This window comes from Chroicocephalus ridibundus, unplaced genomic scaffold, assembly GCF_963924245.1.
Source record: "Chroicocephalus ridibundus unplaced genomic scaffold, bChrRid1.1 SCAFFOLD_26, whole genome shotgun sequence".
NCBI classification, from domain to species: domain Eukaryota; kingdom Metazoa; phylum Chordata; class Aves; order Charadriiformes; family Laridae; genus Chroicocephalus; species Chroicocephalus ridibundus.
In genome coordinates, this window is record NW_026961775.1 from 2766652 (window position 1) to 2779423 (window position 12772).

Genomic DNA, 12772 nt, shown 5'->3' on the forward strand with positions numbered 1-12772 from the left:
GAGCTGCCACCAGGAGCCAAGTTGAGCGGGCCAAGGACCCAAGCTGAGGCGGTTCAAATATGGGAGGTGCGGGGACAGAAGGAGGCATGTTGAGTTGGTGCAGGGAGCTGAGTTGAGAGTGCTGTAGGATCGATGCAGAGCCAGGCCAGGAGCCTTCTGGAGGTATCCCAGGAGGCGAGCTGAGGTGTTCCCAGTAGCCGAGTCGAACACAGCCTGAACGCCGAGCTGCGCTGGATACAAACATTCAGAGGAGTCCGTCACAAGAGCCACGCTGATGCGGCCCCAGGTGCAGAGCAGCGGTGGACCAAGGAGGCGAGCTGGGACAGAATGAGGAACCAGGCTGAGATAGTGCAAGGAGCAGAGCTGGCCCTAGTAACACTGCGGAGCCAGCGTAGGAGCCTCCACCAGCCATCCCAGGAGCTGCGATGTGCCGGCCAAGGAGTTGGGCAGAGCTGGCCACAGGAGCCCATCTGACTTTGCGCCAAAAGACAAGGCAAGGCTACGCCGAGGTCCGAACGGAGTCAGCGTAGTAGTTGGTCCAAGATTCCCCACATGCCGTGTGCAGTGAGCCCCAGGAGCTGAGCGCGTTTGCCCCAGAAACCGAGTGCAGGCGTCCCAAAAGTGGAGCTTCGCTGGCCTCAGAATGCGAGCTGAGCTGCCAGCAGGAGCCAAGTTGGCCCAAGGAGCCAAGCTGAGGCGGTTCAAACAGGGGAGGTGCGGGGACAGAAGGAGGCATGTTGAGTTGGTTCAGGGAGCTGAGTTAAGTGTGCCCTAGGATCCATGAGGAGCCAGGCCAGGAGCCTGACGGAGGTGTCCCGGGAGGCGAGCTGAGGTGTTTCCAGTAGCCCAGTCAACACAGCCCAAACGCCGAGCTGCGCTGGATACAAACATTCAGGTGAGTCCGTCACAAGAGCCAAGCTGATGCGGCCCCAGGTGCAGAGCAGCGGTGGACCAAGGAGGCGAGCTGGGACCGCACGATGAACCAGGCTGAGATCAGCCTGGAGTCAGCTCAGGAGTTGGTCCAAGATTCCCCAGATGCTGAGCGCAGCGAGCCCCAGGAGCGGAGCTGTGGCACTCCCAGAGACTGAGTGGAGGCGTCCCCAAAAGTCGACCTTCGCTGGCCTCAGGATGCAAGCTGAGCTGCCACCAGGAGTCAGGGTGAGTTGGTGCAAGCAGTCAAACCGAGGCGGTTCAAAGAAGGCTGCGCTGAGGTCCCAGCAGAGTCAGCTCAGGAGTTTGTACAAGATGCCCCACAGGCTGGGTGCGGCAACCCCAGGAGCCGAGCACGTGTGTCCCAAGACCTGAGTGGAGGCATCCCCAAAAGTCGAGCTTCACTGGCCTCAGGATCCGAACTGAGCTGTCACCAGGAGTCAAGGTTAGATGGTCCAAGGACCCAAGTTGTGGCGGTTGAAACACGGGAGGTGCGGGGACAGAAGGAGGCATGTGGAGTTACTCTAAGGAGCTGAGTTGAGAGTGCCATAGGATCCATGCGGAGCCAGTCCAGGACCCTTTCGGATGTGTCCGAGGAGCCGAGTTGAACACAGCCCCAACGCCAAGCTGCGCTGGATAAAAGCATTCAGACGAGTCCGTCACAAGAGCCAAGCTGATGCGGCCCCAGGTGCAGAGCAGCAGTGGACCAAGGAGGCGAGCTCAGATTGTATGAGGAAGCAGGCTGAGATAGCGCAAGGAGCGGAGCTGGCCCTAGGAACCCTGCAGAGCCAGCGTAGGAGCCTCCACCATCCATCCCAGGAACTGCAATGAACTGGCCAAGGAGTTGGGCAGAGCTGGCCACAGGAGCCCATCTGACTTTGCACTAAAAGACAAGGCAAGGCTACGCCGAGGTCCGAACTGAGTTAGCTCAGGAGCTGGTCCAAGATGCTCCAGATGTTGAGCGCAGCGAGCCCCAGGAGGTGAGCTTTGTGTGTCCCAGGAACCGAGTGGAGGCGTCCCCAAAAGTCGAGCTTCTCGGCCTCACAATCCGAGCTGAGCTGTCACTAGTATTCAAGTTGAGTTTGGCCAAGGAGCCAAGACAAGCTGGTTGTAAAAGGAGAGCGGATTCGGCAGAAGGAGGCATGTTGAGTTGGTGCAGGGAGCTGTGTTGAGTGTGCCCTAGGATCCATGCGGAGCCAGGCCAGGAGCTTTACGGAGGCATCCCAGGAGCGAATTTGAGGCATTCCCGGGAGCCGAGTCGAACACAGCCCGAATGACGAGCTGCGCTGGATACAAATATTCAGACGAGTCCATCACAAGAGCCAAGCTGATGCGGCCCCAGGTGCAGAGCAGCACTGGACCAAGGAGGTGAGCTCAGAGCACAGAAGGAAGCAGGCTGATAGCGCAAGGAGCAGAGCTGACCTTAGGAACCCTGCGGAGCCAGCGTAGGAGCCTCCACCAGCCATCCCAGGATCCGAGATGAGCCGGCCAAGGATTTGGGTAGAGCTGGCCACAGGAGCCCATCTGACTTTGCGCTAAAAGACAAGGCAAGGCTGTGCCGAGTTTGGAGCGGAGTCAGCTCAGGAGTCGGGCCAAGATGCCCCACATGCTGAGCACAGTGAGCCCCCGGAGCTGAGCTTTGTGTGTCCCATTCGCTGGCCCCAAGAGCTTAGCTGAGCTGCTACCAGGAGCCAAGGTAACTTCGTTTAAGCTGCCTAGATTAGTCTGTCCAACATCCCAGCTGAGTTGCCTTCAGGACAGAAGTTGCAATCAGAATTGTAGCTGAGGAAGACCCGGAAACCAAACTGAACTGGCCCTAACAGTTGAGTGTCCTTTTTTGGGACGGACGGTCCACCTAAATTAAAGAGAGATGTTCTACCCAACTCTCTGAGGAGACTTGTAAGAGAGAGAAAGAGACGAGTTTAGAAGAACTAAACTAATTTAATGGAAGTTTTAGGAAAATAATAAAAATAAAAGAATGAAAAATATACAGTTCTTTCAAAACTGCATTTAGCTCCATCACCACAGACATTACTGTCACCACAAATCACCTTTCGCCCAGCCTGTTCTCTCAGGTACTTAATTACTTTTTTCTATGCTGGTCCGTTTGCTTGGATGGCATTCAATATCATCCCTGAAGGGATATCTGCCTTTTATGGCTGATACAGTTGCCTCCAGAGACTGAGAGTGTTTGTCTTTCTCCCAGTCACTTTATTGATAGCTCCGTCTCTGGCCAGGTTTCCCAGCTGCCTAGCTTCTTTACCTTCTAAGTCTATGGTATCAGCCCCATTGTCCCAGCATCAGAGCAACCAGCAGATAAGTATCTCACCTTCATGACAACTAAAGTCCTTCCTCATATTTCACAAATCCTTCACAGAGAAGGATTTAACAATTATCTCTGCATCTGAATCCTCCTCCTGCATTGACACTGCCTGAGAAGGACCTTCTCCCTGATCTGCTTTAGAAGGAATCTTTCCTTTGTCTGTTTTAGAAGGACTCTTTCCTTTGTTTGCTTTAGAAGGACCCTCTCTTGGATCTTCATCAGAACTCCCATGCTGTCTGGCTTGTGCTGGTCTTTTTCATAAGGGGCAGGGGAATGAGCTGACCTCCTTTTCTGCTTCCTGGTCACTGGGGCAACTTGTACCAGTTCTGATGGAGTTTGAGTAGCAGTGGTACTTGTTGTTAAAGCAGCTGGAGTAGTGATGGTGCTCGTTGTTGAGGCTGGAGTAGCTTGTGGCAGTACAGGCTGCAGAGGGGCTTGTGCCAGTGCAGGCGGCAGAGTGGCTGGTGCCAGTACAGGTCAGGGAGTGGCTCGTTGTCTTTGAGTAGCAGCAGCACATGTTACACAACGCTCACTCCTGCACTGGTTTAATAAAAAACTACCCCTGCAACACATTCAGAAATACCAACAACTAAATCATGATTTTATGAAAGTAACATTCATTTTTTAAACAGCCCAAAAGGTTTCCCCTAGCTCTGATGGTGTGACTTTGGGGTAAGTATTAAAGGGCGAAGTAAACTTTCCCCAGGTAAAATTGAAAGTGTAATTAGTAATAGAATACATCACTTGATGCCCAAGATATGCAGGAAGAACTGTTATCCAAGTAACCATATTATACATCTGAATTCCAAACTACAGCAAAATTGCACATTTAAACCACCGCATTCAAACCCAAAGAGCAAATAAACCATGCAACACATTCAGCAGGTTAAGCAGCGTTGCAACAACTAACTTCAAACAGAGCTGTCTAAAGGCGTGATACAACATTTTGCTTAAGAATGATATGATGTCAGCTTTCTCTTTTAATCTCTGAGCAAGCTGGAATTCAAACTATTCAGGCAATCTATCAGAGCTCTGGTCAAGCCCCACTCAAGCCCCACATTGGGCATCTGTCACGGTTTGGGCCAGACTGGCCACCGAGATGAATGACAGATGCTCTCCCCCACCTCTGTCTCCAAGGAGAGGAGGGACAGAGAAAAAGAAACTTATGAGTTTAGGAAAAAAACTGAACTACTTTAATGAAATATTATTAATAAAATAAAAAGAAAAGAATGAAATATATAAAATATACACAAAACTGTAGTAAGCTCCCAGGATGATGATCACGTTACCAGCAGGCATTGGGAAAGTCCCAGACTGGACTCAGCAATGGATGGGAACTGGATTCTGGATCTGGATTCAGGAAGGCACAGACTGGGATCAAAGGCAGATGAACAGACAGAGTCCTCCTCGGACGCCAGCCATTGAAGAAAGAGGCTGACCCATTGATCCCTCAGCTTTTATTCTGAGCATGGGGCAGATGGGATGGAATACCCTCTTGGTTACTTTTGGGTCACCTATCCTGAACTCTCCTCACTGTGGGTGCGACCCCTTTATGCTTTCCCACTTTTGTCCCTCCAATGGGGCAAATAACAAAAGTTATCTGGCCTTGGTTGTTATAGTGGTAAGTATAAGCAAGAGCCTCTCTGCGTACCATCCCTTGGTCTTATCGCTCTGAGAATGAACAGTGTCTCCATAAGGCTTAGCTAAAAGGTAAAATTAATGAACAGAAAATTGGTTCACCTCAAACCAGGACAGTGACCTGGATCCCTCCAGATCCCTGCCTTTGGCCCTTCTGAACAACCTAGCATAACCTTTGTGTGTTCCTACAGTCCTCTTCATACATTCCCACAAACCCCATTCAATATCCCACAAGGAGTTTGCTCTTTACAGGAGACCAAGGATCATTTTATCCCTTTGTGATAGGGCCTTTCTTGAGCCTCTCCCAAGTTAAACCAAAGGAAGATCCTTCAGTGCCCATCCACCACTGACCCAAGAGCTCTGGTCTCTGTTAACTGCTGCTTGAGACTCTGGAAGCCAGGTTGCTATTGAGGGGCATCTTGAAATTTCTATGAAGCCGGATGGGATCCACCTAAGGGAGGATCCAACTGAGGGAGTTGGTGAATGTGCTCACGAAACCACTTTCCATCATTTATCAGCAGTCCCGGCTAACCGGGGAGGTCCCAGTTGATTGGAGGTTAGCAAATGTGACGCCCATCTACAAGAAGGACTGCAAGAAGGATCCGGTGAATTACAGGCCTGTCAGTCTGACCTTGGTGGTGGGGAAGGTCATGGAGCAGATCATCTTCAGTGCCATCACGTGACGCGTGCAGGACAACCAGCTGCTCAGGCGCAGTCAGCATGGGTTTACGAAAGGCAAGTCTTGCTTGACAAACCTGATCTTCTTCTATGATAAGGTGACCCACTTAGTGAACGATGGACAGGCTGTGGATGTTGTCTGCCTAGTCCTTAGTAAAGCCTTTGACACCATTTACCACAGCATTCTCCTGGAGAAACTGGCTGACCGTGGCTTGGATGTGAGTACACTTCACTGGGTGAAAAACTGGCTGGATGGCCCAGAGTTGTAGTGAACAGGGTTAAATCCAGTTGGCAGCTGGTCATAAGTGGTGTTCCCCAGGGCTCAGTATTGGGGCCGGTTCTCTTTAATATCATTATCAACAGTCTGGACAAGGGGATTCAGTGCACCCTCAGTAAGTTTGCAGACGACACCAAGTTGGGAGGGATGTTGATCTGCTTGAGGTAGGAAGGCTCTACAGCCTTCCTGGATCGATGGACCCAGGCAATGGTATGAGGTTCAACAAGGCCAAGTGCCGGGTCCTGCACTTGGGTCACACCAACCCCATGAATGCCTCAGGCCAGGGGCAGAGTGGCTGGAGAGCTGCCCGGCGGAAAAGGACCTGCAGGTGTTGGTTGACAGTTGGATGAATATAAGCCAGCAGTGTGTCCAGGTGGCCAAGGTGGCCAATTGCATCTTGACTTGTATTAGAAATAGTGTGGCCAGCAGGACTAGGGCAGTGATGGTCCCCCTGGACTCGGCACTGGTGAGGCCGCGCCTCAAATATTGTGTGCAGTTTTGGGCGCCTCACCACAAGAAAGACATTGAGGTGCTGGAGCGTATCCAAAGAAGGGCAACGAAGCTGGTGAGGGGTCTAGAGCACAAGTCTTCTGAAAAGCATCTGAGCCAACTTGGGTTGTTCAGCCTGGAGAAAAAGAGCCTGAGGAGAGACCTTACTGCTCTCTACATCGACCTGAAAGGAGGTTGTCGCGAGGTGGGGGTTGGTCAGTAACAGGCGATAGGACAAGAGGGAACAGTCTCAAGTTGCACCAGGGGAGGTTTAGACTGGATATAAGGAAAAATGTCTTCACTGAAAGGGTTATCAAACATTGGAACAGGCTGCCCAGGGAAGTGGTTGAGTCGCCATCCCTGGAAGTATTTAAAAGACATGTAAATGTAGTGCTAAGGGACATGGTTTAGGGGTAACTTGGCAGTGCTAGGTTAGTGGTTGGACTTGATGATCTTAAAGGTCTCTTCCAACCAAAATGATTATATGATTCTATTATATGACATGCTGCAGAATGGGACTTTCAGGAGCATCCTGAAATCCAGCCAAGGCAGGGGCAGAGTCCTGCACATTGGGGTGCAGTAAACCCAAAAGCCCCGGGCAAAGCGTCAGCTAGGGCCCAAGTGATCAGAGAACAGCTTTGCAGAAGAGGCCACAGGGCTCTTGGTGAGGAAGCTGAAGAGGAGTCAGCTGTGTGTGCTGGTGGCAAAGGCTCCCATCCCAAAGGGGACTGAAGCAATCGAGATCTGTGGGAATCCAGACCCCAAGCCCACTCCTGTCCCTGGGCTCTGGAGGAAGGCTGAATCAGGGCTTTCCGGTGGAGAAATATGGCTGAGAAGGAAAGCCTGATCCTTCAAGGTGAAGAAGCTAGGATCAGGCTGTCCCTATTTCCCTACCAGAAAGGTGAAGAGAAAAGAACAAAGGTACAGCTGGAGCCAGAGGAGTGCAGCTGGGGCAGGGGCTTGTTGACCCCTCAGGGAACAGAGGAGGGAATGATATGCCCTCATGCTTGTCTGGATGATACTCGGATGTTGTCCCAAATTTGGTCTTCTACTTTCTCAGTAAAGGAGAACTGTCATTTAAGAAGTTCACACAAATAAGGTCACCAAACCATTTATCATGAAGGGAAAGGCCAACCCATTGCATTTTTCACAGTCTGTCCTCTACAAGAGTATTTATTTATGAGAACTCTCCTCTTTCATCCCTGCGCTAGTTTCAAGTAGGCGCAGTGGCACACACTTCTGGAGGTGTGCCCAGTATTCAGCACTTGCCCTTGTGAAAGACTTGCAAGTGGTTTGTTCCTACTGTCACCCTCACGCCAGGAGTTCTGGGTGCAGGCCTTTGCTTTCCTGAGCACCTTCCAGAGGGCCTCCCTGACCTCCTTGTTCCTCAAACTGGAGATGAGGGCGTTAATCAGGGGTGTGAGGACAGTGTAGAAAAAGGAGAATTCTTTGTTGAGCTGCCTCGGTGGAGTTGTCCTGGGCAGCATGTAGACAATGATAAGAGTGCCATAGAAGAGAGTGATGACAGTAAGGTGAGAGGAACAGGTGGAGAAGGCTTTTTGCCTGCCCTGATGGGACGGGATCCTCAGGATGGCAGCTATGATAAACACATAGGAAGCCAGTGTGAACAGAAAAGGGAATACTGCATCCAAGAAGACAAAGATTAAAGCGGCCCCTGTAAGCACGTTGGTGTCACTGCAGGAGAGCTCCATCAACAGAGTAAAATCACAGAAGTGGTCAATTGCCTTGGGGCTGTAGAACTTCAACTGAAATAAGAGGAAGATGAGTACTGCAAATAGCAGCAATCCCCCCAGCCAAGACGCAGCTGCCAACTGGAGACTCACCTTCCAGGTCACGTGGCTTGCATAGAGTAAGGGCTGGCAGATGGCTAAGTACCGATCATAGGGCATGGCTGCCAGCAGGTAACACTCAGTACCAGCAGAACTGGAAAAAAAGTAGAACTGAGCCATACAGCCATGAGCAGAGATGGTCTTGTCCCCAGTCAGGAAGCTGGCCAGCAGCCGGGACAAGATGGTGGAGCTGTAGCAGATCTCCAAGGAGGACAGATTGTCCAGGAAGAAGTACATGGGGGTGCGCAGATGCTGATCTGCCATCACCAGTACAACAATGAGGATGTTCCCAAAGACAGTCACAGTGTAGATGACAAGTGAAAGGATGAAGGGCAGTGTCTGGAGAGAGGGATCATCACTCATTGCCAGCAGCAGGAACTCCACTGGTGGTGTCCCATTGACCCATTGCCCTCCATCCATGCTGTGGTGTTTCTCTTTTATTTCTGCAGTTCCCAAGAAGAGGAGCACCAAGAAGGAATGTGTATTTCTGTCTTTACTTTTAAAAAGATTTTTTTAAAGAAATCTCTTCACATTGACTCTGTGGACTCTGTGCCTAGAGACAGCAGCGAAACCGTTTCTTCCAGAGACCTCCTCATACCAAGGAGTTGAGCTGCCCTGTAGAGCTGCATGTTTCTCCCTACAGAACAAAACCAAAACGTGCACTTGGTCTCTCTGAGAGAGCTTTCCTTCGTGTGCCCAAATTTGCTCCCAGGAAGACCCAGTTTAGGTATCAAGGACAGAGGTCCTTCTGCTCTCAGGAGAGAGAAAGGTATTGGATATAACACACTCCTTTCACTCTGAAAGTCCTTTGTGTGAACTATGCGACACCAGAGACCCTTCTCCCTCCGAAGAAGAGGATGGACGCTGCACAAAGCAAGTGGTCCCAGCACTTCATATAGGAGTCCCCCCAAAGCCACTTACTTCCCACACTGACCCAGAACAATCACTTCCACTGGCAAACTGAGTCTGGAATTCCTGCCTTGGAGAAACAGCAGGGTGGGGCTGTCGATGCTGTGGGACTCTCTGAGAGGATGCCTAAAATCACTTTGTGTATCAAACCATGGAGGAAAAACTGGTACAGAAGTTGAAAAACTAAACAGGAGGAAAACCATAACTGAGAGAATCGGGAAACAGGAGAGACTGTGCAGGAAGGAAGGGAAAGGGACAGGGAGGATCATTTCAGTCATGTCTTTCCCTCTTCGTTGGTGGTTCCTGAGGGCTTTGGGGCTGCCTCCCTACACATCCCAGACCAGTAGCAGGACCTCATGAGGTCATCCCAGCCATCTGTGCTCACAGGGCTCACTGCCCAGCATTGCTGGGCACTGGCAAGGGTGTCCCCAGGGTGCCTGGGGGTGAGGTGGCACAAGAGCAGGGTCGGGGGCATGTAAAAGTGCACAGAACATGCCTGAGAGTGCAGCCAGGGGAAGTCCATGCCTGAGAAACATCCTTCTGCTCAGCACTCCCTGGAAGAGGGATCCCTTGAAATCCCATCTCCTGGTCTGGATGAATTGCTTCTGCAGGTGATGATGACAGACACCATTAGGAGAGGTTACTAGAGTCACTGCAGAGTCAATAATGTCTCCAGCCCTCCTCACAGACTAGAAGTGAGAAACATGACCACTGTAGATCAAAACCTACATGATCATCATACAATCAGAGAAAAAGTAAAAAAAAAAAACAGAAACAAAGCAGCAATTTGTGTGGCAAAATGAAGGTCACAGGCAGTCTGGCTGAAAACACCCTGCCCAGACACGTCTTCCATCCCAGCCAAGGCAGTGAGTGCCCAGGGATGGTCAAACACAGCCCAGCCCAGCTGTAACCCAGCACCACCAGCTCCTCCCAAGCTTCTCTGGTCCATGGTGCCTGGACTCAGGGTCTCTGGGGGAAGGAGGGGGCTGGGGTTGGAAGACATGCAGGAAAGGACAGGACCCTGTTCTCCCCTTACAAGTTTCTTCTTTTGAAAGATCCAGCAGTTTCATCAACAACACCCAGACTTTACTTAGAATCTAAGAATCATAGAATCATAGAATGATTCCACCCTTCCACCCTCGGCATCTTCAGCACCTACCTCAGCATGAAGGGGTGAATTCTGTGCTGACAGTGGCTGGAAATGAGGACTGAGGTCAGGGTCTCACTCTCTGCTTTTTCTCCACCATGCTGTTCCTTTCCCTGGGCTCTCTGCAAACCAGAGTGTCTCAGCCCTGTCAAAACCCTGTCTCTGCCCTTGCTGTCTTCCCCCAGCAGCTCCTGCAGTGACTTTTCAGCAGCACCCAAATGCTCCTGTTCTCCAGTGTGTCCTGGGGTTTAGAGCAGTGTTCAGTCTCCCACATGTTTTTTTTCTCTGTGTCTCAGCTCTCCCTAAGGATTACTCTTAATAAAGAGAATATAATTGATTCCCTGGTGGAATGACAGCTCTGAGCTGGTAGGAACCGCGTTCCCATCTCAAGAAAGGGCTGAGCTCCCCTAAAACCTCTAGGGTAGACTTGAAACCTGCTCTTTCAAAAAGGGAAAGTGAGGCAGAGCAGTGAGCACGGGCATGTCTGAACTTGGTTATCGGGAACACAAGACATGATGGGATCCCAGAAATGGTATTCAGCCCCTCTCCTCACAGATGACTGCGCTGTCATTGACTTTTAGACTAATACAGCCCTGGTGGCCTGAGCTGGTTCCTCCAGCTTGCTCCAGTGGCCAGTAGGGAGGAAGAGGCAGAGCCAGAGCCAGGAGCATTTTCTCCAGCCACAGAGACTTGCCCTGTTGGATGGGTTGAGTCCTCCTCAGGTGACAGGCTCTGTTCCCTGTTGGAAGAGGGCCTCCGAACCTCTCCCTGAGGCACAAGGGCCTGGAGCGTGATAGGATGAAGGGATGTTATGTTCTCTGAGGTGCTGACTGGAGAACAAGGATCATGTCTCGTCACCTCCAGGCCATGTTCCTCTTCATGCAGCCCTCAGTGCTGTGTGCACTCCTCGCTGCTTGAGCACACAAATGGCTAACAGCCACCTTGCTGTGCACCACAGCACCAAGGGCCTTTCCACAGAGCTGCTCCCAGTCCTGCTGATGTCAGGGCCCCAAGGGCAATAACAGGACCTGGGACCTGCCTTGTCCCTGTGGACCTGCCTGTTGAGTACTGGCCTCTCTTTGACCCTCATTACCCTCATTGAATCTAATCCTGATTTGCTCATCTGTGCTCCTCTCTTGATCTTGATCCTGCTGCATCACCACAAAGCCATCTGATGATCTGGACTCCCAGTTGACCCAGGCCGCCATCTCCAGGCCTGCCCCAGTCCTCTTGCTAGGTAGATCCCTGCCCTGGTGGCTGTGCTCCTGTGCTGGGTTCACAGTTCTCCATCCCTTAGAAGCTGGACCTCTCTGCTCCCCAAACATGGCATGACATATTTTCACTTAAGGATATTTCTGGAACTGAGATTTCTTTTTTCAACCTCTCAGCACAGGGAATAACTGAACATGGGAAATGAGGTCCTCTCACCCCAAGCTGTTGGACACTTTCCAGTAAGGAAGAAGCATGAAAAAAATCCCTGAAAGGGCCTCCTTTACTCAGCTGGTGCCCCATAGAGTCCAGACTGCAAAGGGCCCTGAGGCAGATGCCTTTGTCCCACCTGGGGGCAGTGGGTTGTGTGGGCCCAGGGCCAGCCCCATAGAGAGGTCCCATAGAGAGGCCAATCCACACTCAGACACTTGCTTTTCAGCTCAGGTTTTCCCCTTGCCCTTTCCCTCTTGCAGGTACGGTCCCACCTGGTCTCATTCCTCACTGACTTGGCCCTGATCCCAACCTCCTGACTTGCCTTTCACAAGCCACCTCAAACCTGTCCCATTATGACTAACCTACTGAGTACTGACTGGGCTCTCGGCTGACCCCTGCACCCATCACCACAACTGGTCTGTACTTCTTGGTCCAGTGCTGTCCATCACCAGACCTTGGCCCTCATTTGACTCACCAGAAGGAGGACAGATGTCCAGGCATCCTACCAGTTGCCCTTCCAACCTAGAGGAAATGTCAACCTTCCAGCCTCCTGGGCATGGCTGGAGAGAGGAGCCTGAAGTGCAGGAACAGCCTTCCAGTACCTAAATGAAGCCTACAGGAAAGATGGGGAGGGACTCTTTATCCGGGAATGGAGCGATAGGACGAAGGGTAACAGTTTTAAACTGAAAGAAGGGAGACTTAGATTAGGAAGAAATTCTTTGCTGTGAGGGTGGTAAGCCCCTAGCCCAGGTTGCCCAGAGAAGCTGTGGCTGCCCCATCCCTGGAGGTGTTCAAGGCCAGGTGGGACGGGGCTCTGAGCAACCTGGTCTAGTGGGAGGCGTCCCTGCCCAGGGCAGGGGGGTGGAACTAGATGATCTTTAAGGCCCCTTCTAACCCGAACCATTCTATGATTCTGTGAACAGGAGGGATTGAGTTCACTCAACTTTATGGTCAGAGGTGTACCCGTGCTTCTGTATTCTCCAGGTAATATAAGGCTCTCACAAGACTTTTCTGGAAACTCTTGAAAACATGTCCACTTGTGGCTCCCTGTATGCTTGCTCCCTGGACTGCAAGGAGAAGATACCCTGTCTAGAGGGAAGAACAACTTT

At 51.4% G+C, this 12772-nt stretch overlaps 1 protein-coding gene across 1 annotated transcript; it reads right to left on the bottom strand.

The window, feature by feature from the left end:
- Nucleotides 1-7531: 7531 nt before the first annotated feature.
- On the bottom strand, nucleotides 7532-8605 carry LOC134509680 (olfactory receptor 5B21-like). The gene has a single exon (XM_063322261.1). It carries the CDS (start codon nucleotides 8603-8605, stop codon nucleotides 7532-7534), a length of 1074 nt encoding a protein of 357 aa, XP_063178331.1.
- Between the last annotated feature and the right edge of the window lie 4167 nt (nucleotides 8606-12772).